The 21,884-nt window shown below is 61.6% G+C and overlaps 2 protein-coding genes across 2 annotated transcripts; one reads left to right on the top strand and one right to left on the bottom strand.

The window, feature by feature from the left end:
- Positions 1-414: 414 nt before the first annotated feature.
- On the bottom strand, positions 415-9,444 carry LOC308235020 (myeloid zinc finger 1-like). Its single transcript, XM_080643621.1, has 6 exons — positions 9,117-9,444; positions 7,495-7,928; positions 7,036-7,219; positions 6,338-6,405; positions 6,115-6,235; positions 415-2,113 (listed from the first exon to the last, which is right to left on the bottom strand). Exons 1-6 carry the CDS (start codon positions 9,151-9,153, stop codon positions 669-671), a joined length of 2,289 nt encoding a protein of 762 aa, XP_080499747.1. The 5' UTR covers positions 9,154-9,444; the 3' UTR covers positions 415-668.
- A 166-nt stretch (positions 9,445-9,610) lies between these two features.
- Positions 9,611-17,169, top strand: LOC308235014 (tigger transposable element-derived protein 1-like). The gene is made up of 3 exons (XM_080643613.1): positions 9,611-9,748; positions 11,380-11,584; positions 13,801-17,169. Exons 2-3 carry the CDS (start codon positions 11,522-11,524, stop codon positions 15,787-15,789), a joined length of 2,052 nt encoding a protein of 683 aa, XP_080499739.1. The 5' UTR covers positions 9,611-9,748; positions 11,380-11,521; the 3' UTR covers positions 15,790-17,169.
- Positions 17,170-21,884: the final 4,715 nt, after the last annotated feature.

The raw sequence follows: 21,884 nt of genomic DNA, 5'->3' as shown, positions 1-21,884 counted from the left end.
TCAGGGGATGGGACCGGTCAGTGGAGGGCTGGGAACTGGCCTGGGCCTGCCACCGACCCCTGTTCCCATAGGGGATGGGGGAAAGTCCCGCAGGAATGTGTGTTTCCAGATGAACTCATCCAGCTTTTTTCACCTCAGGGCCGCCTTCCCAGGTTTAAGGTTTGACAAACACGTGCCAGGCCGTACCTGGGCTGCGGGGCACTGGCTTGCTATGTCTCCTGCCTCCGCTGAGCTTTGCCAGCCGGGGAGAACTAGGCCATCCGGGTCCTCCGGCACCGGGCTCAGGCAGCGGGGGTGGGGTGGGGGTGTCGAAGGCATCTCGGGCAAACGGCACTGGAGTCCTAGAGGAGGCACCCACAGACGGGCAGCTGCTGCTAGGAGCGCCTCTTCAGGGGGCCATGGCGCTCAGGGACCGCGAGGTTGCAGCGGAAAGGGTGGGTGTGTGGTGTTGTTGGAGAGGGGCCCCGCGCAGGTGGGGTGGCATTGCGTGCGTGGAGACCCAGACCCAGGTTCCTTCTTCTGTTTATTGAGCACCTGCGGGGCCCCCACCCTGGCCGCCCGCTGGCACCTGTGCGATGGAGGCCTCCCCACCCTGTGAGGTAGGTGTGTCGTCCCCTTCCCACGGGGGCACAGAGGGCCGAGGTGGACACGGGGTCGGGGAGCGCTGGCTACTCCGCACTGTGGACGCGCTGGTGCTGGATGAGCTTGGTGCTCTGGCTGAAGCGCCGGCCGCACTCGGGGCAGGCGAAGGGCTTGTCGCGCCGGTGGGTGCGCAGGTGCTGCGTGAGCGTGGGCCGCTGGCGGAAGGCCTTGCCGCACTCGGGGCAGGCGAAGGGCCGCTCGCCCGTGTGGATGCGCTGGTGCTGCGTGAGGTTGGCGCGCTGCCGGAAGCTCTGGCCGCACTCGGGGCAGGCGAAGGGCCGCTCGCCCGTGTGGGTGCGCTGGTGCTCCGTGAGCCGGGACACCTGCGAGAAGCACAGGCCGCACTCGCCGCAGGCGTAGGGCTTCTCGCCCGTGTGCGTCCGCTGGTGGCGCGTGAGCTTGAGCCGCTGGCTGAAGCGCTGGCCGCACTCGGGGCAGGCGAAGGGCTTCTCCCCGGTGTGGACCCGCAGGTGCTGCGTGAGCGTGGGCCGCTGGCGGAAGGCCTTGCCGCACTCGGCGCAGGCAAAGGGCCGCTCGCCAGTGTGGATGCGCCGGTGCTGCGTGAGGTTGGAGCGCTGCCGGAAGCTCTGGCCGCACTCGGGGCAGGCGAAGGGCCGCTCGCCGCTGTGCACTCGCCGATGCTGCAGCAGCACCGAGCGCCGGCCGAAGCGCTCCCCACACTCGGCGCAGCCGAAGGACTTGTCGCCCGTGTGCACGGCCTGGTGCTCCAGCAGCACCGCGCGCCGCGCGAAGCTCTCACGGCATTCACTGCACGGGAAGGGGCCTGGGGGCTCGGGCGCACCAGGCGGCGGCGTGGGGGGCCCGGCGCTCGGGCCGGGAAGGTCGCCGGGAGGGTCTCCGTGGATGCGCCTGTGCTGCAGGAGGTTGGAGCGCTGCCGGAAGCTCTGGCCGCACTCGCCGCAGTGGAAGGGCTGCTCGCCCGTGTGCACGCGCCTGTGCTCCTCCAGGCGCGCGCTGCGCACGAAGCCCTGGCCGCAGTCACTGCAGATGAATGGCCGCTCCTCCGTGTGCGTCACCTGGTGGCGCAGCAGGTGCGAGCTGCGGCTGAAGCTACGGCCACACTCGCCACACACAAACGGCCGCTCTCCCGTGTGTATCTTCTGGTGCCGCAGCAGGTTGCTGCGCTGGCTGAACACCTTTCCACACACGTCGCATCGGCCACCTCGCACCGTCCCGCCGCTGGTGTTGGGACAGCCTCGGCCCCGGCTCCGAACCCTGGGGTCTGGCCAGCGGGCAGTGGCCATGATGTGGCCCGTGCCCTGGTGGGGATCCTTGTCTGTGCGCTCCTGCTCATCTCCCGGGAGCACGAGCGCACGCGAGAAGCCACCTTGTCGGGAGGGTGACTGGCGTTGGCCCGGGAGGCCATCCACACTGAGGTCCCAGGGGATGTGGCCGTGGGGGCTCGCAGTACCCGGGCCAGCAGAGACGCTGTCCATCTGGTGCGCAAACCCTGTATGGCACAAGGGGATCCACTCGGTGACAGAGCCCACTGTGCCCGGAGCATCCCAGCCCTGGGTACACAGTGTGAGCTGGAGTCTCCTGACTGACCAAGGAGGCAGACCGAGGGCCAGGGCCAGGGCAGGGCAGGGCAGGGCCGGGAGTGACAAGGGGACGGATCTTGCATGAGGAGGGAGACTGAGAAGCCAGACAAGCTTTCCGGGTCTTCCTTCAGTTTGCAAACATCGCCCAAGGCCAACCCGTCCAGGTGGGCGCGTGCTCTCACCAAAGCAGAGCCGGTGGGTCTGACCTGCCTTGCTCCATGCTCACCGGCCTCTGAGGGACAGTGAGTACATGCAGGCTGTGGGGTGCAGGAGTCGGGGGCCCAGTCTTCATGGAAGCCTGAATGTGGGGGCTGTGACATGTGCATGGCATATGGAGCCCTGGGCCTGCATGAGATCGGACAGGGTGGAGTGGAGAGGTGTCTGAACAACAGGAGCAGCCTCCAGCTTCTGCTGTGAGCTCTGCAGCCGTAGATGCTGGGCGACTGACCTGGTGCGAGCAAAGGCCCCTGAGAAGCAGGGCAAGCAGGGATGGAGAAGAGGAAGCCCAGAGCAACTCAGGTCAAGGAGACGGCGTAGCAGTGGCTTCAAGGGAGGCAGAAAAATCCCAAGTTTTCAAAAGGCAGCTACGTCACATAAAAGGAGATAGCTTGTGCACAGCAAAAGTTACTTAAGAGTCAAAAAAACGAAGGAGAAACAGAAACTCTGCAGCGGCAAAGGTCGCATTAATCTAAGAATTCGAATAAACCGACAAGAAAGACCAACCACCTGATCCATGTGGGCAAAGGATGCAAACAGGAAAGGAAGCTTGACTGACACTTAAACCCCACAAAGTACGCGTAGTCCCTGCTGTACTTAGGAGCTTTCCACACCCTCCCTGCAGACCCGGGCATCGGTGTGCACTGCTGGTGGACATGAACGGGAAGCCGGTATCGCAAGAGGCATCGAACGGCACGTTTCCCGCACTTTGGCCCTTCCGTGGCGTTCCCCCCCGTGAAGTGACCTACGTACGTGGTTTCTCAGTTCATCGCTGAACAGTAGCCCAACGTCAGCAGGAGCCCAGATGGACACAATAGTGTGCGCACAGTGGGGCTCTGCAGCCGCCCAAGGACAGCCCTGGCTGCTCGGGGGGTGCCAGGGGTGGAGCAGGGTGCGTTTGAGGGTGTTTGCTCGTGTATGTACACACTCTGGAAGGACTGGCTGTGGGGGAGCAGGGCTGTGTGACAGGCAGGAAGGGCATTCACTGAGGACTCCCTCTGCCTTTTGAATTTTCTAACACGTGAGAATATTCTCACGATGAAAATGCCGGCTACACAAAAAGCGTTCACTGGAGGTGCACGGGGAGCAGCCAGCAGCCCTGGTGGGGAGACCCAGGTGGCTGAGGGATCCGTGTTTGAAGGTGGGGGGAGCTGTGGTTGGGAGTGCGCCTGAGGAGAGAACGGAGCTGTAAGGTGGTGCTGCCAGTGCACCGGGGAAAGACGGGTGGTGAGCTGAGAGAAGCAGGCCCAGCTGGAGGGGGAGTCAGCCGCATGGGCCTCGCTGGCAGCTGAAAATTAAACAGCAGCCAGGGCATGTGCCAGATCCTGCTCTCCGCTCCAAAACACAGAACATTACTTAAAAATGCCATGGGCAGTGCCAAAGTGAGAAAGGCCGGCTGGTGAGATCCAGGATCCACAGCTGGCAGAGCGAGCCTGAAGCCAGGGCTGAGGGTAAGAGGGGGGGTCAGCCCAGGCCACCCACAGACCTGGGCTGCCTTGAATGACCTGGGGCCCAGATGAACCTTCATGGCAGGGTTTTGATGGGCCCTGTGGCAGCCCCTCACCCAGGACTATCCTTAGTTCAGGGACAGACAAGCTTCTACAGCCCAGAAGGGCAAGCTGTCAACCGTGCAACCAGTGGGAGGACTCAGCCCAGCAAGCCGAGCTAACTAACCAGTCTGGGAAGGAAACGAATTATTTCCAAAGCCTCAGAGAGGGACCAGCATCTGTGAAACAAATACTAAGGAAAAAGAAGGAGTTAGGATCCTTACTGATAACACAGCAGATGGGGACGAGTGGAAAACGATTTAAATTTGCTCCATCCTGGAACAACAGTAAGACAACAATGAAATCCTTTTGTTTTTCTTTTAAGGCATAAAGTCCTCAAAGATGAAGAGAAAAGGAAGCCCCCCTCCCCCTGACATTTTCTGCTCTGGAGAACAGACGGCCAGATGACTGTAGAGACTGGCAAAGGTGAACACCAAGTCAGCAGGGGGACACAAAATCAACCTGTTTTACCCCAAAGAAGATTCAAAAAGTTGAGGAGTCAGAGGTGCCAGGTACATCTGGCCGTGCAGGGTTAGGGGTGCCCCGCGGGTCAGGGAGACGGTGTTAGAAGCAGGGTCAGGGCAGTGGCGTGGACCAGCACTAGGCTCTGCACAGAATGTTGAGCAGACAGCGTGCACTGTTGTCGCTTGGATCCTCGGTCTCCTCCCATCTTGGCAAAAGGCTGGGTTGAGGTGGGAGGCCAACTGAGGAAGTTAAGGGGTTAAGTGAAGTCACACTGTGTGCTGAGCAGCAGCCTCTCCTGGGATCCCACAAAAGGCTGGAAGCGCCTTCTTGGAGGGCTCGGGTGCCCCAAACGGTCCAGCCAGGGTACCCTACAGATCCTTCACTGACACCCCCCTACCCCCCCCGCTCATATCCCCCAAGATGTGGGTCTTCTTGGGGAGTGATGCCCCCATGTCCTTCCCAGCCCCTCACCCACCTGCTCAGAGCTCCCAGATTGGTGGTTCCCCCGCCTTTTTATTTATTTTTTATTGATTTCAGAGAGGAAGGGAGAAGGGGGAGAGAGATAGAAACATCAATGATGTGAGAGAATCACTGATCGGCTGCCTCCTGCACACCCCCTACTGGGGATCAAGCCCACAGCCCTGGCAGGTGCCCTTGACCGGAATCGAACCTGGGACCCTTCGGTCCGCAGGCTGACACTCTATCCACTGAGCCACACCGGCTAGGGCGGTCCCCTGTCTTAAACATAAGCAGACAACTTGGAGGGAACAGAGACCATACTGGGAGAAGAAAACTTAAAACAAGTTACTGCTATTCTCAGAGAAGTAAGGAAAGACACTTGTCACTATGAGGACAAGAGGAAGTGGCTATAAAAATGAATGTTCAGGGAATGAAACGCTCCTGGAAATTAAAACTGTGCTGGCAGATACGAGCATCTCCACGGGGGGTCTGGAAGAGAACTTCTCTGGACGACCACATACAAGGGAAGGGATGAAGATCAGAGCGAGAAGAGAAGAACATTAGAGTCAGAACGAGACAATGAGAAGGAAATCCAAGAAGCCATTCCAGCCAGTGTCCCACGATTGAATATGCTTTTCCGGTGGCTGAGGCTCACCAACAACGTGATACAAAAATGTATGAGCGCGTTAATAAAAGGAATTCTTAATCCAGGCATGCTTCCGTGTGATGGGGAGTGTTAGGTGTGTCTCAGAACGTTACTTAAGTCCCACACCCGCGTTCAGAGCAAGGTCTGTGTGAGAACACGGGAAGGAGGCAGGTCTGTGAGAACACGGGAAGGTGGGGTCCCGGAAACAGGAAAAGAGACCAGGACCTGGGTAATGGGTTTGACTCCCGCCGTGCTGTCTGATCCCCACTGTCAAGGCCCCTTCTGCCCGCCCACCCTGTCTGCTAACCTGTCCTCCTTGCCATTCCTGACCCTCCCTATGCCGACACTCAAGAAGAGTTTGGCCACGGGATGCCAGAGCTGGGAGGTGTGGGTTTGGGGAACGGAGGCTCAGGTCTTGGAGGTGTCACTGAGGTGGGGGCAGCAGCTGGATGGAGGGGCGTGAGGTCAGGAGATGCTGATGGTTGATGCTGTGAGGGATGGCCCAGGGCGTGGGGGAGCAGGGCGAGGAATGGGATAGGCAGATGGGTTTCTGCCCACCGTGCCCCGTCTTACTCACCTGGGGAGGTGATGCCCCCAGCTTCCTCTTTGCACAGGGCCCCAGGGTGTTCCCTCCAGGAGGGACCCGCAGGCCCAGTCTTGCTGCGGGGAGAGGCCCGGTCCAGCGACATCCCACAGTCCTGAAACCACCGTGGTCACTGCTCGTCTTGCCCTGCTAGGCCCAGGGAGGGACCTAGCACCCCCGCCCCCCCCGCCCCCAAGGCTCCTGGCCTGGGGCTCACCTGGGCCAAAGGCAGGAGAGTGGAAGCGGCCGCCTGGGGGTTGACCGGAGCCTCAGGATCCAGAAACTCTGGAGAGGAAGGATGGGCTTAGGTGTCCCAAGGTTCCCACCCCACGACTCTCCCCCGTGGTAGCCAGGTACTGGGATCCAGGTGGGGTGAGAGCTGGTTGCAGGGCAGCTCCAGGGACCCAGCTTGGAGGAGCTGTGGCAGGAGGTGGCCCAGGTCTGTGCCCTGCACGCCTGTGTGAGAGCTGGGTACACAGACAGTGAGGGTGGGAGAGGGGCATTGCACAAGGGACCACCCAGGAGTGGGGCGAGTGGGTGGTCAGCTGTGGCACCTGCCTGGGAGGTGTACAAGGGAGGGCCAGGCCCCCAGCACTTTGGGGTGCTCCCTTATCTGCACCCACCCATACCCCCAGCCTGCCGTGGCCTCCCCAGTGACTGGCTGATGTCCCTCAATGGGTCGCCTTGTGGAGGGAATCCCGCATGCCTCCCACACGTGGAAACCCCAGCAGCTCAAGGAAACAAGTGACAGGCTTGGCTGCGAGGGGCGTGACAGCTGCTGGCTGGGAGGGAGGGGCCCGTGCTTGGGGTGGCCCATCCATTAGTGACGGGCGCTGGGGGCTTCAGGATGTCCAGGCCAAGCTCCCAGGTCCATCCAAGTGGGCCTTGGGCCCTGCCTCCCTTGCCCGTCCTCACCTGGGTCCTCTGTAACCTCGGGCTCCTTTTTCACCTGAAGTCTCGGTGGTGACCTCTGCGTGGCCCCCGGGGTTGTCTCAGGCCCAGGTTCTGTAGTCTGAGGCTTGGTTTGCGGGAGGGACTGGAAGTCGGAGGGCTCCACCTTCTCTGATAGCACCTCCTGCCCCTGCACCTGGACTGTGACCTGGCAAGGTGCCCCCTCTCATTAGGGGCCCAGGCAGGGAGTTGGGGCTGGACCCCAATGCAGGGCTTCAAGCAATGGACTGACTAGGTCCTTCAGGGAACCCATCTCCCGGGGAGTGTTGACACCCACCCTGCATCCCTCCCCGTGTCCATGACGCTTGTACAGGGCCCGCGGCAGGCGACCACTTCCAGACCGCACGGGACAAGGGTCTAGCTGAGCACGGCACTCCCCAGTTAACCCTGACCTCTGACCTCTGTTCAGGGCAACGGACTCACCCATCTCCGGGGTCCTGGCTCCTGGCGCAACCCCTCCACCAGGGCCACGGCCTCCTCAGGGCTGCCTGGACGCTGCCCTCGCACTCGGGCCTGGATCTTGGGGGGCAGCGCGCCCAGGAACTGCTCCAGCACCAGCAGCTCCAGCATCTGCTCCTTGGAGTGCACCTGCGGCCGCAGCCACTGGCGGCAGAGCTTCCGGAGCAGGGCCAGGGCCTCTCGGGGCCCTGCCGCCGCCTCGTAGCGGAAGTGCCAGAAACACCAGCAGGCAGCCTCTGGGCCGGGGTCCCATGGGGTGGCCTCCTCCTCCTCCACCTCCTCCTCAGAGTCCTCCAGCTTCACCACGATGGGCCTCTCGTCTTCCGGGGCTGTGTGCCCTGGGGAGCACAGTGCTGCCGGCCTCATCGGAAAGGCTGTGGGCTCCGAGGCTATTGACCCTGGGGACGGAGGGGATGAGGCTGCTGCAGTGACAGTGGAGTGGATGCTTATCGAGTGCGGAGGGCATGCTGTGCTGTCCCAGCCTCAGTCCTGCCTGGGGGAAGGCTGACGCACAGGGAGGTGATCACAGGCCCTGGAGGAGCCACCAGGCCCTGGCCTCTCTAGCTGGGCCTGCAGAATCTCTGGTCACCCCCAGCTCCAAAGAATTGTTAGGCTCAGAAGTCACCTCTTCTCTCCCCTAAATCCTGCTCTCTCTCTGTGCATCACCTCATCCCTGCCCTGTAGCTCTCCCTCCTACAGGTGAATGTCACCAACACCCACCACCTGGGCATCAGCCCCACTACCGCCACCCTACGCCAGCCCATCATTGCACCACCCACTCTTCCACCCAGTCTCAGACCATTCCCCTGCCATCTTGGTTCCACAGGGCAGTCTCCCTCCACCTGTCGCCCCCAGCACCTGTGCAAAGTCACCCCTTGTGGCTCAGCCCCCAGCTCCCTCAATTCAGCTCCGTCCTCTGAGCCCTGCTTATCACGCCGTGCAAATCATGGTCTCCTCAGGTTCCGGGCAGGTGGACCTGGGAGGTGAGAGGGGAGCTTCCGGGGGTCCACACCAGCCCTGCGACCACTGGACCGGAGACTGGCCTCGCCTCTTTGCCAGGTAACCTTGGCAGGTCGCTGTGTCTCAATCTGTCACCTGCAAATAAGGACGACCACCCCTCCCTGCGCACTCTGCTGCTCCTGCAGCTGTGAGGCGCGGGCTTTGGGAAGGAATCTGTTCATTCAGGGTGTGGATCCGGTTTCGGAGGCCGCCTGAGCTAACCCTCCGCTCTTTCAGGTCCCAGGTCAACCCCAAAGCCCTGGGAGAAAGTTGGACCATCGCCCAGCCAGCTGGGCCTCGCGGAGATTTTTGAACTACATTTACCAGAAGCCTTGGCGGGCAACTTCCGCTTTAGGGAGCTCCGCAGGTCCAGGCGCCGCCACGGCAACCGGGGGCGGGGCACCCGTCGCCCGTTGCCGTGGCAATGCTGTGACTGACGGGCCTCGGGCGACAGCGCCGGGCTCTCCAGCAGGGAGTGCCCAGGTCCCTGTCCTGCATTCCGGCTCCCGCAGGGCAGCCGGAATCCACGGTGCGCACCAACACCCGTCCCCGCCCAAGCCTTCGCGTGGAAAGGCCCCCGCCCTCACCTCCACGCTCAGCGGCCGCGCCCGCTCTCCTGAGCATGCGCGCTCGCAGACTCCCCTCCCCAGCTGGACTGTGTCTCCCAGGAAGCTACGCAGCAGTCCCATCGCCTCCTGGCCCTTCCCCAGCCCTCGCCTCTGTTTCCACCCTGTTCCCCGGGGTAGCGTTGTTTCCAACGATCAGGTCACACTCCCGGCCGCCTCTTCCCGCGCTCCCCGCCTCTGATCCAGGCGTCGGGGCCCCCGGCGACGTGCGCAAGCTTCTCAGGGGGCAACTGACAGCAGCGCTGTCTTTCCAACCGCGCATGCCTCCCACGCCCTCCCTCAGTCCTCTGCGGGCCTGTCAGAGGATTAGCCGTGTCCTGCACCAATCACGGCCCTCGCTAAGACGCCATCAGCCCGGGTCTCCATGGCAACCCCTGCGGAGATTTCGGGAGGTGCACCTCCTGCACACACGCTGGGAGAGGAGAGGCTGGGCCCGGAGCCTTCTGGGAGGTGTAGTCAGCCGGGCCCTCCCTGCGCGCGCGTGCGCATCCCGACGACTGTGTTGGCTGGCGGTAGGCGTCCCTGCGTGTCCATGGTAACCAGTGGAGCCGACTCTGGTCCAGCGCAATCCCGGGGCGTCAGAAAAGCGATGGGTGAGCGGGATGAGGGCGTAGGGAGGGGACTGGGATAAAGAGGGTAGGGGCGAGGGGAGGAGAGCGGGAGGGTGAGGAGTGACTGACTCGGGGCAGGGAGAGACCCAGAGTTTGCCAGGTGGGAGACGCCAGTCTGAACAGACAGAAGACAGCAGAGAGAAGAGCTCTCCTCTCTCAGACCTAGAGGATGTGATAAGAAGTCAGCGGGCCGGGGACTCAGGCCCTGGGAGGCCGGGGTGCCAGAATAATTAGCCACAGGGCGGGAGAGCAGTAAGGGGTGGGAGGGAGAGGAGGGGCAGAGGGAGAGGGGGAAAGAGTCACAGGGACCAGAAGTGCAGACAAGGGGAGGCAAGGGACAGACAGGGATTCAGGAGGACGCCAGATGGGAGGAGGAGACAGAAACCAGAGGCACAGTAAGATGAACTGCGAGTTTTCAGAGAAGCTGACAGCAACAAGAGAGAAAGTTGGAGGGAGGGGACCCTTTCCCCCTCCCCACGTGGGGGTCTGTAGTTGTTCTTTAATAAATTTCCACCTTTGCTATTCCAAAAAAAAAAAAAAGAAAAAGAAAAAGAAAAAGAAAGTTGGAGGGAGACTTGTGAGGAAAATACCCAAAACTTGACAAAGAGAACAAACAGGTGACTGGGAGCCTGTGTGACTCCCTAAGCAAAGCAACTGTTTTCAGCTACTTTGATCAGAGCCAAGACGCTGTGAAGGTAGATGCTACGTTGCAAAGGTGAATAGGATGCAAATGCTTTCTGTCCTGAGGAAAGAGAACCCAGGGTTTGAGTTGTGTCACCCTGTAGGACACAAAGCAGGACACGACACACCCCGGGCCGCCCGCTGCCCTCGTGGGCACTAATCTGATGGCAATTAAAAATATATACATTTTTTTATTGATTTCAGAGAGGAAGGAAGAGGGAGAGGGAGTGATAGAAACATCCATGATGAGAGAGAATCATGGATCGGCTGCCTCCTGCAAGCCTCGGACTGGGGATTGAGCCCCCAACCCGGGCATGTGTCCTTGACCAGAATCGAACCCAGGACCTTTCCGTCCACAGGCCGACGCTCTATCCACTGAGCCAAACCCGCCAGGGCCCCACTGCGTTTTTTATTTACTATTTTGTTCTTTAACCCTCTCTCTTGTTCCTTCTCTCCCATTTTTCTGGAACCACCTCTGTCATCCTAGTGCCTTCCATGAAGCAAATCTGTGAGACCGCTCACTTACTTTTTTTAAAAAATTATAAGACAGACTGTATGGACACAGTTATAGAAGCAGTAGAAGTGATCCAGCTGGGCTGCCTAGGGTCAGGAAACAAGTTACAGAAGCAAAAGAAGGCTCCTTGGAGCGTGAAACGGCAACATGCCTGGGAGAAGTGGGGGGAAGCGCGCCCCTTTTTACCTGTTTTGAAAATTATATGTTGACTGTCGGAAGGGAACCAGTTCTCTGGGATGGGGAACAGACAGGGGGAAAGTGAGGACGGTGTGACAGAGGCAGGAAGGTAAAGAAGTAGGGAGGATGATGGAAAGACAGACTGACTAGACGGCAGGGAAGATGCGAGGAAGCCAGCCTGGGGCAGCGACAGCCTCGTCTACGTGTAGCGGCCTCATCACCGAACTACATTTCCCAGCAGCCCGAGCGCCCAGAGTGACGTGGGAGGCGCGCCGTACGCGGTCTCCTCCAATCCCGCCGGTCGCCCGCCAACCTTCTACCTCCAACGACAAGATGGAGGCTAGGCTCAGTCGCCTTCGGGGAGCCGTGCTGTGAGGCAGGACATGGGGAAGGGCCGCAGCCCCACCGGCCCAGCTGAAGCAGCCGGCCCGCGTCGCTGCCGGGAGGTGAGGGCGATCGGCTGCGCGCAGACCGGGCTCCGGGGGCGGGGGCGGCCTTTCTCACGGCTCCGGTCGCGGGAAGGGGAAGGGGAGAAGCCGCTGAGCGTGCAGCCTCGGACCCGCGCCTCTGGGCCAATCGGAGCAGGGGGCGGCCCCGCGGCCTTCTGGGAAATGTAGTCTCGAGAGACGTAGGGCGGCGGGCCTGGGAACTTTATAGAGAGTGAGCGAGAGGATAAAAGGATGAATGGGTGAATTAAATTAAAATTGTGACTGAGCAGGCGAGGGCTTGGTTGTCGGAGGGAGAAGGATGGGTGCGAGCGGTTCGGAAGTAGGGGCCGCCTTCCACGCAGGAGCCTTTCATGCCCACCCCCTCTCCCTGCTTCGTGGCTCCGGGCCCGAGGATTGTGCCTCCTTCCTTCCAGCCAGGTGCAGCCACGGGTCCTGGTGCCATAGCCACTCCCCAAACACAGACCCATCGGGCACCGGTCCCTGATTTTCACAGGGCACTCCTTCAAAACCAGCTCTACTGTTTTGATCAGGCGCTACTTTCTTTCCTCTTTTTTTTTTTTTTTTTTAAAATGTTCTTGGCAGGGGAGATACCATGATCACGAAGGTGGTTTTCCCAGGGCAAGGCTTATCCATTGCACTCCGGATGTGCTGACCCCTGCCATTTCCCCAAATGTGGGAAACTCGACTGCATAATTTGTGGTAGTGGGGGACTGCGTTTGCGCTCTCCCCTGGTTAAAAAAAAAAAAAAAATAGAAAAAGAAAAAAAATGTTCTTATTAATTTCAGAGAGGAAGGGAGGGAGGGAGAAATATCAATGATGAGAGAGAATCATTAATCGGCTGCCTCCTGCAAGGCCCCCCCCCCCCCCCACTAGAGATCAAGCCTGCAACCCATGCATGTGCCCCTGACCGGAATCGAATCCAGGACCCTTTGTTCCAAAGGCTGACGCTCTATCCACTGAGCCAGACCAGCCAGGCAGCTGTTCCTCGCACAGCGTTCAGAATGCAAAGGGGATAAGGTGAGAAGCCCATCCCACCAATGTTCTCCACGTAATCATTTACTCAGTAAGCCACTATTCCTGGGCCTGGGCACTCAGCAGAGAGCTCGGCAGACAGGCTACAGTCCTCAGGCCGAGTGTGACAGATGCACAAGGAAACGTGGGCGGGGAGGGTGCCTTGGAGCAGGGATCTGCAGGAGAGGGAACAAGCTATTCAGATAAGAGGGAAGGGCCCCAGCTCTGGGCCAAAGGAGAGGAGGGGGCTCTGATGCCCTCAAGGAAGCTGGTGAGGGCTGCGGCTCTTCCTCGGGGAGCGGTGGGGGCAGGACGGGCTCTGAGCAGAGGTGACTGGGTCTGACTTAGTTCCTAGGGACTCATTCTGGCTGCTCTGTAGAGAACCGCCTTCCTCCCCTATCCCCGGGACTCCACGTGGTGGCAGGAATCAGGGAGTCACCCTTCTGTGTGAGTGAGTTTCCTATGACTGCTGTTGCCTATCACTACAACTTAGTGCTCAATGTCTTAGAGGCTCGGAGGTCCGGAATCTGAAGTTTCTCGGGGCAAAAATCAAGCTTTCGGCAGGGAGCGCTGGAGGCTCTAGGCGTCAGTGCCCACCTGCCTTCTGAGCGAAACCTGCCTTCTCCTATAAGGACCCCATGACCACGCTGAGGGCCCATTCGGATCACCTCCCCACCCAGGATAAACTTAGTCGCACCGCAGTGCCTCTTGCCGCGCGGGGAAGGTTATTCGTTCTTCGGCTCCTGGGGTCAGGATGTGGACGTCTTGGGGAGATGTCCTTGTCCCGCCTCCCACCCTGAGGACCCATGTCTGAGTGAGAAGCATAGCGCTGGGTGGTCTTCTGCTCGTCTGTGCCTGGGAGGTGGGTGATGGTTCCTAGGTACTCTTGGGTGCCCCGTGTGGTTATAGGAGGTTTGGGAGGTGGGGAAAGAGAGTGAAGTCGCACCTGTGCTTCCATCTCATGAGCTGAAAGTAATGAGTGACACGCTCTTCTAGATGCAAAAAATGCTTGAAAATGAGTGTGCAGTGCTTTTAGCAGTGGTGAGCGGGGGGTGGGGGGTGGGGTGGGGAGTGGGGAGAAGGACCAGGCATGCCTCTGAGCAGGCTCCGTGCTCTCTGTCCGAGCTGGGAAATTCCGCTGGGCAGTGGTTGAGGACTCCCGTGTGCTCACATACTGATGCCTCCATGTCCCCCTCTTACAGGGAGGTCAAGAGGCTGCCATTGGGGGCACAGTGGGAGCTACTGTGGAGGGGCAAGGGGCACAGAGCTCGTCGAGGTGCCTGGCGCTCGGAGGCGGAATGAAGACAGCCCCCCACCTTCAGGTGTCGGGCAGGGCCCCCCTGGGTGGGATTGGCCTCCGCCACAGTGCCAAGCGGGACCGGAAGTCCATCACCCTGCACGTGAAGCTGGAGGTGCTGCGGAGGTTCGAAGAGGGCGAGAAGCTGACGCAGATCGCCCGGGCGCTGGGGCTGGCCACCTCCACAGTCGCCTCCATCCGTGTCAACAAAGACAAGATCCGGGCCAATTCCCAGGCCTCCACGCCCGTCAGCGCCAAGCAGCTGACCCGCTGCCGCGGTGTGGTGATGGGGCACATGGAGCGCCTGCTGAGCCTGTGGATCGAGGAGCAGAAGCGGCGGCACCTGCCCGTCAGCACGCTGCTCATCCAGGACCAGGCGCGGCGGCTCTTCGCCCAGCTGCAGCACGAGCAGGGTGGCGGCGCCCAGGCTGAGACCTTTGGCGCCAGCAATGGCTGGTTTGCCCGTTTCAAGGCGCGCCACAACGTGCTGCTGACGGATGAGCCGGCGGTGGCCGACGCCCAGGCCGCTGCCCGCTACCCCTCAGTGCTGCGCGGCATCCTGGACGAGGGCGGCTACTCCCCGCACCAGGTCTTCAACGTGGACGAGACGGGCCTCTTCTGGAAGCGGCTGCCCGAGCGCATGCTGCTGGCGCTGGAGGGGGCAGCCAGGCCCGGGCCCAAGGCCCCGAAGGACCACCTGACCCTGCTGCTCGGGGCCAACGCAGCCGGCGACTTGAAGCTGAAGCCCCTGCTGGTGTACCCGTCCGAGAACCCGCGTGCCCTCAGGGGCTGCTCCAAGGCCAGCCTACCCGTGGTCTGGCGCTCCAACCGCAACGACTGGCTGACGCCCCGCATCTTCCAGGAGTGGTTCACCGGCTGCTTCTGCCCCGCCGTGGAGAGCTACTGCGCCAGCCGCGGCCTCCCGCCCCGCGCCCTGCTGCTCCTGGACGGGGCACCCTGCCACCCTGCCCACCTGGGCGGCCTCTCAGCCCACGTGCGTGTGGAGTTCCTGCCCAAGAACACAGCGGCCCTGATCCAGCCCATGAACCAGGGCGTCATCGCCGCCTTCAAGGCCCGTTACCTGCGCCGCACGCTCAGCCAGCTGGTCCGGGAGAAGGCTGGTGGGGACCGGCCCTCCACGCGGGAGTTCTGGCGCAGCTATACCGTCATGACGGCCGTGGACAACATCGCCCAGGCCTGGGCAGAGCTGCAGCCCGCCACCATGAACAGGGCCTGGAGGAAGCTCTGGCCCGAGTGCGTGCCCGCTGGCGCTCCGGAGGCTGACGCCGAGCCCCAGCTCCGCCGCAGCATCGTGGCCCTAGCCAGCCACGTGGGCCTTGGGGACGTGGCGGAGGCCGATGTTGCCCGCCTGTTGCAGACCCACGTGGAACCCCCACGCTGTGGAACCCCCCAGGACGCTGAGGATGGAGATGCCAGCGGCTCTGGGATGCCCTGGCAGGCAGAGAAAGGCCTGACCTCCAGAAGCCTGGAAGTGGATCTCACTGAGGCTGTGGGGGGTGCAGGGACGGAGGAGGCTGGTGTGGGTGCGCTGAGCCCTGAGCACCTGGCCCAGGCCCTGTCCCACTTCACCGCTGGCCTGCGGGTCCTCACAGAGAATGATCCCAACCGGGAGCGCAGCCTGAGGGTGTCCCGGGGTGTCCACTGTGCCCTCGCCCCCCTCCGGGACCTGCAGCGGGAAAGGAGGCGGCAGGCTCTGGCAGCGGCTTCGTCAGGAGGCCCTGTGGCGCTGGCCCCAAGGGAGTTGGCGGGAAGCCCGCGTTCGCCTCAGCGGGGGCCGACAGAGGGCCGGCGAGCGGCCAAGGCCGCAGGCCGTGAGGGACAGACCTCTGCAGCTGGCCTGCAGGATGTGGGGCTTGGGCCTGACGTCAGATGAAGTGTTGTTTCTGGAGCACGGACGCTGCCACTTCTCCCCCGTGGTTCTCGTACCTTATGCACTGTCGTCTCTTTCTTTCTCCTTTAGTGACACACAGCCCACCAGAGCTGTGGGCCCAGGGGTGCCCACCATCACAGACACACCCTGCAGCCCTGCAGTGGCCCAGCATCACCCACCAGGGTGGTCCCCTTGTGGGGGGGCAGGGCTGAGACAAGCCTCTCCCATTCGCCCACCCTGACCTCTCACTCCCTGCACCATTGTGGTGACCCCTCCTGCCCAACTTTATCATTTTATTTATTTTTTAAGTGTATTCTTTTTAATCCTCACCTGAAGATACGTTTTTATTGATTTGTTTTTAAAAATATATTGATTTCAGAGAGGAAGGGAGAGGGAGAGAGAGAAACATCAATGATGAAAATCATTGATTGGCTGCCTCCTGCACGCCCCCTACTGGGGATGGAGCCAGCAACCCCAAGCATGTGCCCTTGGCGGGAATCGAACCCGGGACCCTTCAGTCCGCAGGCTGACGCTCAGTCCACTGAGCCACACCGGCCAGGGCAACTGTGGCTTTTGATACCAGGGTCCACGTCCTTGATTTGGAGATGTGTTCCGCCCTGGGCTCCTGTGGCATGTTGTCTTGGCTTCACTCCAGCTTTTGGGACTGATGGCCTCCGGTCCTAGCTCTCTGGGAAATACAGTCCAGTCCTCGGGGATCCGTGGCCACCTCAGGATCGCCTCTCGGTACACTGGCTGCAGCCCAGCCTCTCCCCTGGACAGTCTCATGATCTCCCCTCATTCCAGCTTGTTCTCCTGCCCCCCACATTTTAAAAACAGGCACTCGGGGGTGTCCACCTGACTCTGCAGACACACCACATGGGCCACCAAATTACAGTCAGCAAGGGAAGGTGTTCTTGTGGATGAGCAGCCGGTGGTGAGGCAGGGATGCCCCGCCTCCTGGATTGTATTCAACTCAGGCACGTCTGTGTGTCTGTACATGCACACACGCCAAGAAATAAAGGCGGGAGAACGGATTCTGCCACCTCCGCCCCAGCTCACGCCTGCAGTGATGGGCCTGCTGTCAACACGTGACCGCTGGGGCTGCAGGCCCAGCCTTCCTGGGGAAAAGGTCAGACGAGGCCGCTTGCTCTCCGGGAGGAGCGAAGGCCGGAAGAGGAGGGAGCGCCCAGCTGGTGTGGCTCCTGTAGCTGCGCGGCTCGGTTGGTTGGAGGAGGGACCGTGCGCAGGGTTGGTTCCCAGGGCACGTGCCCAAGTTGCCTCCGGACCCCAGTAGGGCGCGTGCAGGAGGCGGCACATCTATGGCTGTTTAGTTGACGTTTGTCTCCCTCTCCCTTCCTCTCTCTGGAATCAATAAAAACATTAAAAAGAGAGAGGGAGCTTTTCTCGGACCCTGGTGACCGACTAGGCGCGGGGGATGATGAGCGCGGGAAACGTGTTGGGTGCCGGGGAGACCGGCCAGTGTGGAGGCTGGGGCTGTGGGGGGCGCGCTGGGAGGGACCCCATCCTGCCGGCGGCCCAAGGCGACGTGACCGGGAAGGCTTCCTGCGGAGGCGGGGTCCCAGCTGCGGGGAGGTGGCTAACAGTCAGAAAACCGGTCACTTCGACTTTTGATTGTAATGAATAAAATAAGGGCAAAGCTGCCGTTCTTCAGAAGAAAAAAGAAAAAGAAAGCTGATCATTTCAAAATGCCCCGAGTCAGGGACTTGTCGGAGGTGGCCCGCCTGGTGGGGGGCTGGTGAGGCCTGAGAGCTCGGGAGGAGTAGCTGCTCCGACGGCGGCTTAGGGCGCTGCGGCGGCTGAAGCCCGGGGACCGGCGGGGGAGGCGAGGCCAATGCGGCGCGGACGTGGAGAGGCTGGTGAGCAGCCGGGCGCTCGGGAAGCGACTGGACTGCAGGTCAGAAAGGCAGTGCGGCCGAAACCGGTTTGGCTCAGTGGATGGAGCGTCGGCCTGCGGACTGAAGGGTCCCGGGTTCGATTCCGGTCAAGGGCATGTACCTGGGTTGCGGGCACAACCCCAGTGGGAGGTGTGCAGGAGGCAGCTGATCGATGTCTCTCTCATCATTGTTTCTAGCTCTCTATCCCTCTCCCTTCCTCTCTGTAAAAAAAAAAAAAAAAAAAAGGCAGTGCGTTGCGGAACGACCCGCGCGGGCCCGTCTAGCCCAGGGCGCGCACCCGGAGCAGGGACGTTGGCGTGCGGACGCGCAGAGGGGGCGCCTTGGGCTGGGTCCCCCTTCCTCTGAGGAACCCGTCTGGGCGGCCTTGCGCACCGCCGCGTCCCTTAGCGCAGGTGCTCGCTGCCTCCTGGGAATTGTAGTCTCTGCCACTCCGCGGACCCGTGCCAGGGACTACATTTCCCAGAGAATCTCGCAAATAGACTCTTGTCTCGCATACTTTTCATTTCCGGGCGCTGGCCGTTGCCATAGAGAGGCGGAAATAAGTGACCGCCTCACCTAGTCGCGCGCATGCGTGGAACGTCGCGGAGAGAGCGGGGGGAAGGGCGCTACGCGCCGGACGCAGTTCGAGGGGCGGTTGGAAGCTCATGGTCCTCCAGCCCCAAGGTGGCCGGTCGTCGTTCCTGAGTGGCGCGACCGCTCCGCGTGCTCCTAGGGGCGGTGAGTCCGGGCGCGATGGCGGCCAGAGGTGCCGGGAAGGTCCGGGATAAGGGGTGTCGCCGGCCGGAGGGCAGAGAAGCACCGCCCGCCTCCCTCGCATCCCCAGCGAGTTGGTGGGGAAAGGCGGCGCGGGGGCCTCTGGGACTTGGAGCCCGGCAGGGCAGCCGGAAGTGGTTCCAGGCCGAGTCTGTTCTCGCCTTGGCTCCGGGTTTGCCTGCCGACGGGCTGTGGCTCCGTTTCACCCAAAGTTCCCTGGCCGCCCGGTAGCCAGTTCCATGCACACGCCCCGCTCGCTTCCCAACCCTGCTCTCCCGGAGCCATCCTCACCTCCTCTGGGAAGTCTCTGCGTTTCCGCAGCCCAGGCTGGCTCCCTCTTGGCTCCACCGCACCCGCGCACGGGGGTTAAATGCAGACCCTCCGGCCGAGGCCCTGCAGGTCGCCCTGGCCACACGGCCTGTGCCAGAAAGGCTTTTCCGCCAGCGGTCACCTCACCTGGGTGTTGTGGGTGTGTGCGGGCCGCCCGTGTCTGGGAGCCCGGACCAGCCCTTTTCAGTCATGCGTTGCCGTGGGACACTGTCTCCGTTACTTTGTGAATTTGCAGTGGTAACTAATGGCTGTTGCAGAAAAACAACAGCAATGAGCCCGCAGAGATTTATAAAGGAAAGCTGGATGCTGCCCTCCACTCCTTTCCAGGACTCGCCTCTGAACATGGGGCCCATGTGCACCCAGAGGGTTGTAAAATGTTGGCGGTGGGTGCTATGAGTGTGCTCAGCTGACCGCTGTGGAGCTTTCGTTAGCCTCTGAGACGCCAGCGTGAGGGTGGCACGGCGTCCCACCCTCCCGGGGCACTGGGCCTCCTTCCCCTCCCCCCTTCCTCTCAGGTCCCTGAGTGTGCACCACATGCCAGGCCCTGTGGGTGCAGCAAGCAGGGGTCAGGCCGGGTCCCTGCCCCACTGGTGCCTGGTCTGGGTGGAGAGGTGACAAGGAGACCATCAGCCACAGTTGGGGCCTCTCCTTCCCTGGAGGGTGGGGCGAGAGGAGGGAGACAGGCTGGTCTGGCCAGGGGTGGTTTTGAGGTTCCTGCCATGTGACCTTTTGATCTCGGACTCCACGTGTGCCTGTGGGGAGGGGACGGCTGTGAACCGGGCAGGGGAGATGCCAGCCTGTGTTTGCACGCGTTGACCTGCTCCCCACACCTGTGCCGTGCCTGGTGCCTGCGTGCCCCTGGGTGTCAGGAAGTGGACACTGAAGACACTCACTCAGCTGGACTTCACATTCCCAGAAAGTGCACACTTTGTGGGGTTAATAGACGGCCCTCAGCGGGTCATTTCCAAGGAAGACCCAGCCCAGGGGCCCTCACTCCCGCTCTGCCCCCTTCGGTCCCGGTATCCGCTGACCTACTGCATGCCACAGAGTTGGTCATTCTGGGTATTTCACGGAACCGAGTCCCACATTACACGGCTGTTCGTGACTGGCTTCATGGAGCACAGTGAGCACTCACCGTCGTTGGGTTCTGTGACTTTATTTTTATTTATTTATGTATTTTTGTTGATTTCAGAGAGGAAGGAAGAGGGAGAGATAGAAGCATTGATGAGAGAGAATCATTGATTGGCTGCCTCCTGCACGCCCCCCACTGGGGATGGAACCCACAACCCAGGCATGTGCCCTGACTGGAATCGAACCCGGGACCCTTCAGTTCTCAGGCCGACGCTCTATCCACTGAGCCAAACCGGCTGGGGTGGTTCTGTGACTTTAATGCAACAAAACCAGTTTCCCACAGTCCCACCGACGTACACGACAGTTAGTGTCATTGGTGCGACGGGGAATGAACAGGACGCCAGCCTGGCCCGTTCTGACGGCTGCGGAACATCCCGCGTGTGGAGGTACCACATCCTGTTCACTGATCGGCCAAATAGTGGGCATTTGGAGAACGTTCCTCACGATGTGGGTGATGACACGTGTGCGTGATTCCATGGGGACAAACGTTCCATTTCTCTTGGTCACGTGCCTGGGGGTGGGGTTGTGGGGTCAGCTAGTCTGGCCTTTGGGGCACGGACGCCGCCTCTTCACGGGGGGTTGAACGTAAGGCATTGAGCGCAGGAGTGAAAAGGACACACCCTGAGGGGTCGAGGCAGTGGGAGCTGCGGAGCCGGAGGAACAAGGGGACGATGGCATTAGAAGCTTGAAGGGGGGGCTGGAGCCCAGGTGCTGGGGGTGGTGCCGGGGTCTCCTGGGCCCTGATCAAGCTGGTCCCGCCCACGTTGGAAAAGCTGCAAACTGTTCTGCTCCTGCTCAGGAACCCCCTGGTGCCTCTGGTTTTCTAGGCGGCTCGGCAGGCGGGGCCCGGGGTGTCTGTCTGTGGGGCTGCGGGTGCCTGTCTGTGGGGCCTGGGGTGTTTGTCTGTGGGGCTGCGGGTGCCTGTCTGTGGGGCCCGGGGTGCCTGTCTGTGGGGCCCAGGTGCCGGGCTGTGGGGTGGGCTACTTCCTGACCAGCTGCCGTGTTCAGGGGGACCATCTCCTGAGCGACGGCCAGTGTTTGCCATTTCCTTCGAGGTCGGCCCCGGTTCCAGCTCCAGCTCCAGCTCCCGCTGAGGATGCTCAGGTGACACACTGACCGGACACATGGCCTCATCCCCACGTGGGTGTGGGGCCAGCGCCTGCTGGGCACCAAGGGACTCGGGCCTTGAAGTGACGTGGTCTCAAGTTCGCCACAGTTCACACGTGCCTGCGCCGCCCCTGCCCGTACCGGGCCTCGGCCCCCGGGGGCCAGCTCTCCCTTGGCTGTCCCTGCCGCAGCCGCAGCCCTGGAACCCAGCAAGGCTGCTGCGCCCACGGGGCCCGCTTTCTGCAGAGCAGGCGGCAGCACAGGCGGCCATGGGACGATGCCAGGCGCTGCGTCCAGGCGTCCTTCTCGGGACCGCTCTGCTCGGCCCAGCAGCGCGTGGCAGCACCGGGGTGGTCAGCCAGGGAGCCTCCCCCGAGCGGTGCCGTCGGCCTCTGTGGTGCCCCTCACAGGCGTGGAGCAGTGCGTCCGAGGTCACTGCATGGACGCGGGGTCGCCATCAGCTGTCGGGGTGGCCCGGCCTCAGGCCAACAGGCAGCGTCTTCCAGGGGCTGGAGGGACCTGCCCTCCGCAGGCCAAGGGCCAGACCTGTGTTTGGAATGTGGGGCTGGACCCCTCAGGCTCCGTCGACCTTTTCCTGCCCACCCACCCCCACCCGGAGGTGAGGGAAGCTCGTGATGCCTTCCCATGGGGTTTCAGGGCCTGGGGTTTACTCCTGAGGCACATGTGCGTGTGTGTGTGTGTGTGTGTGTGTGTGTGCGCGCGCGTGCGTGTGCATGTGTGCGTGCGTGTGTGCATGTATGTGTGTGTGTGCATGCGCGCGTGTGTGTGTGTGTGTGTGTGTGTGTGTGCGCGCGCGGGTGGCAGGGCCTGTCTCGTCCGGCCCAGGCTGGTGCAGAGCAC

This window comes from Plecotus auritus (assembly GCF_963455305.1).
Source record: "Plecotus auritus genome assembly, chromosome: 10".
Taxonomy (NCBI): domain Eukaryota; kingdom Metazoa; phylum Chordata; class Mammalia; order Chiroptera; family Vespertilionidae; genus Plecotus; species Plecotus auritus.
Note: the sequence above shows the minus strand (reverse complement) of the source record. Positions and strands in the feature narration are given on the sequence as shown.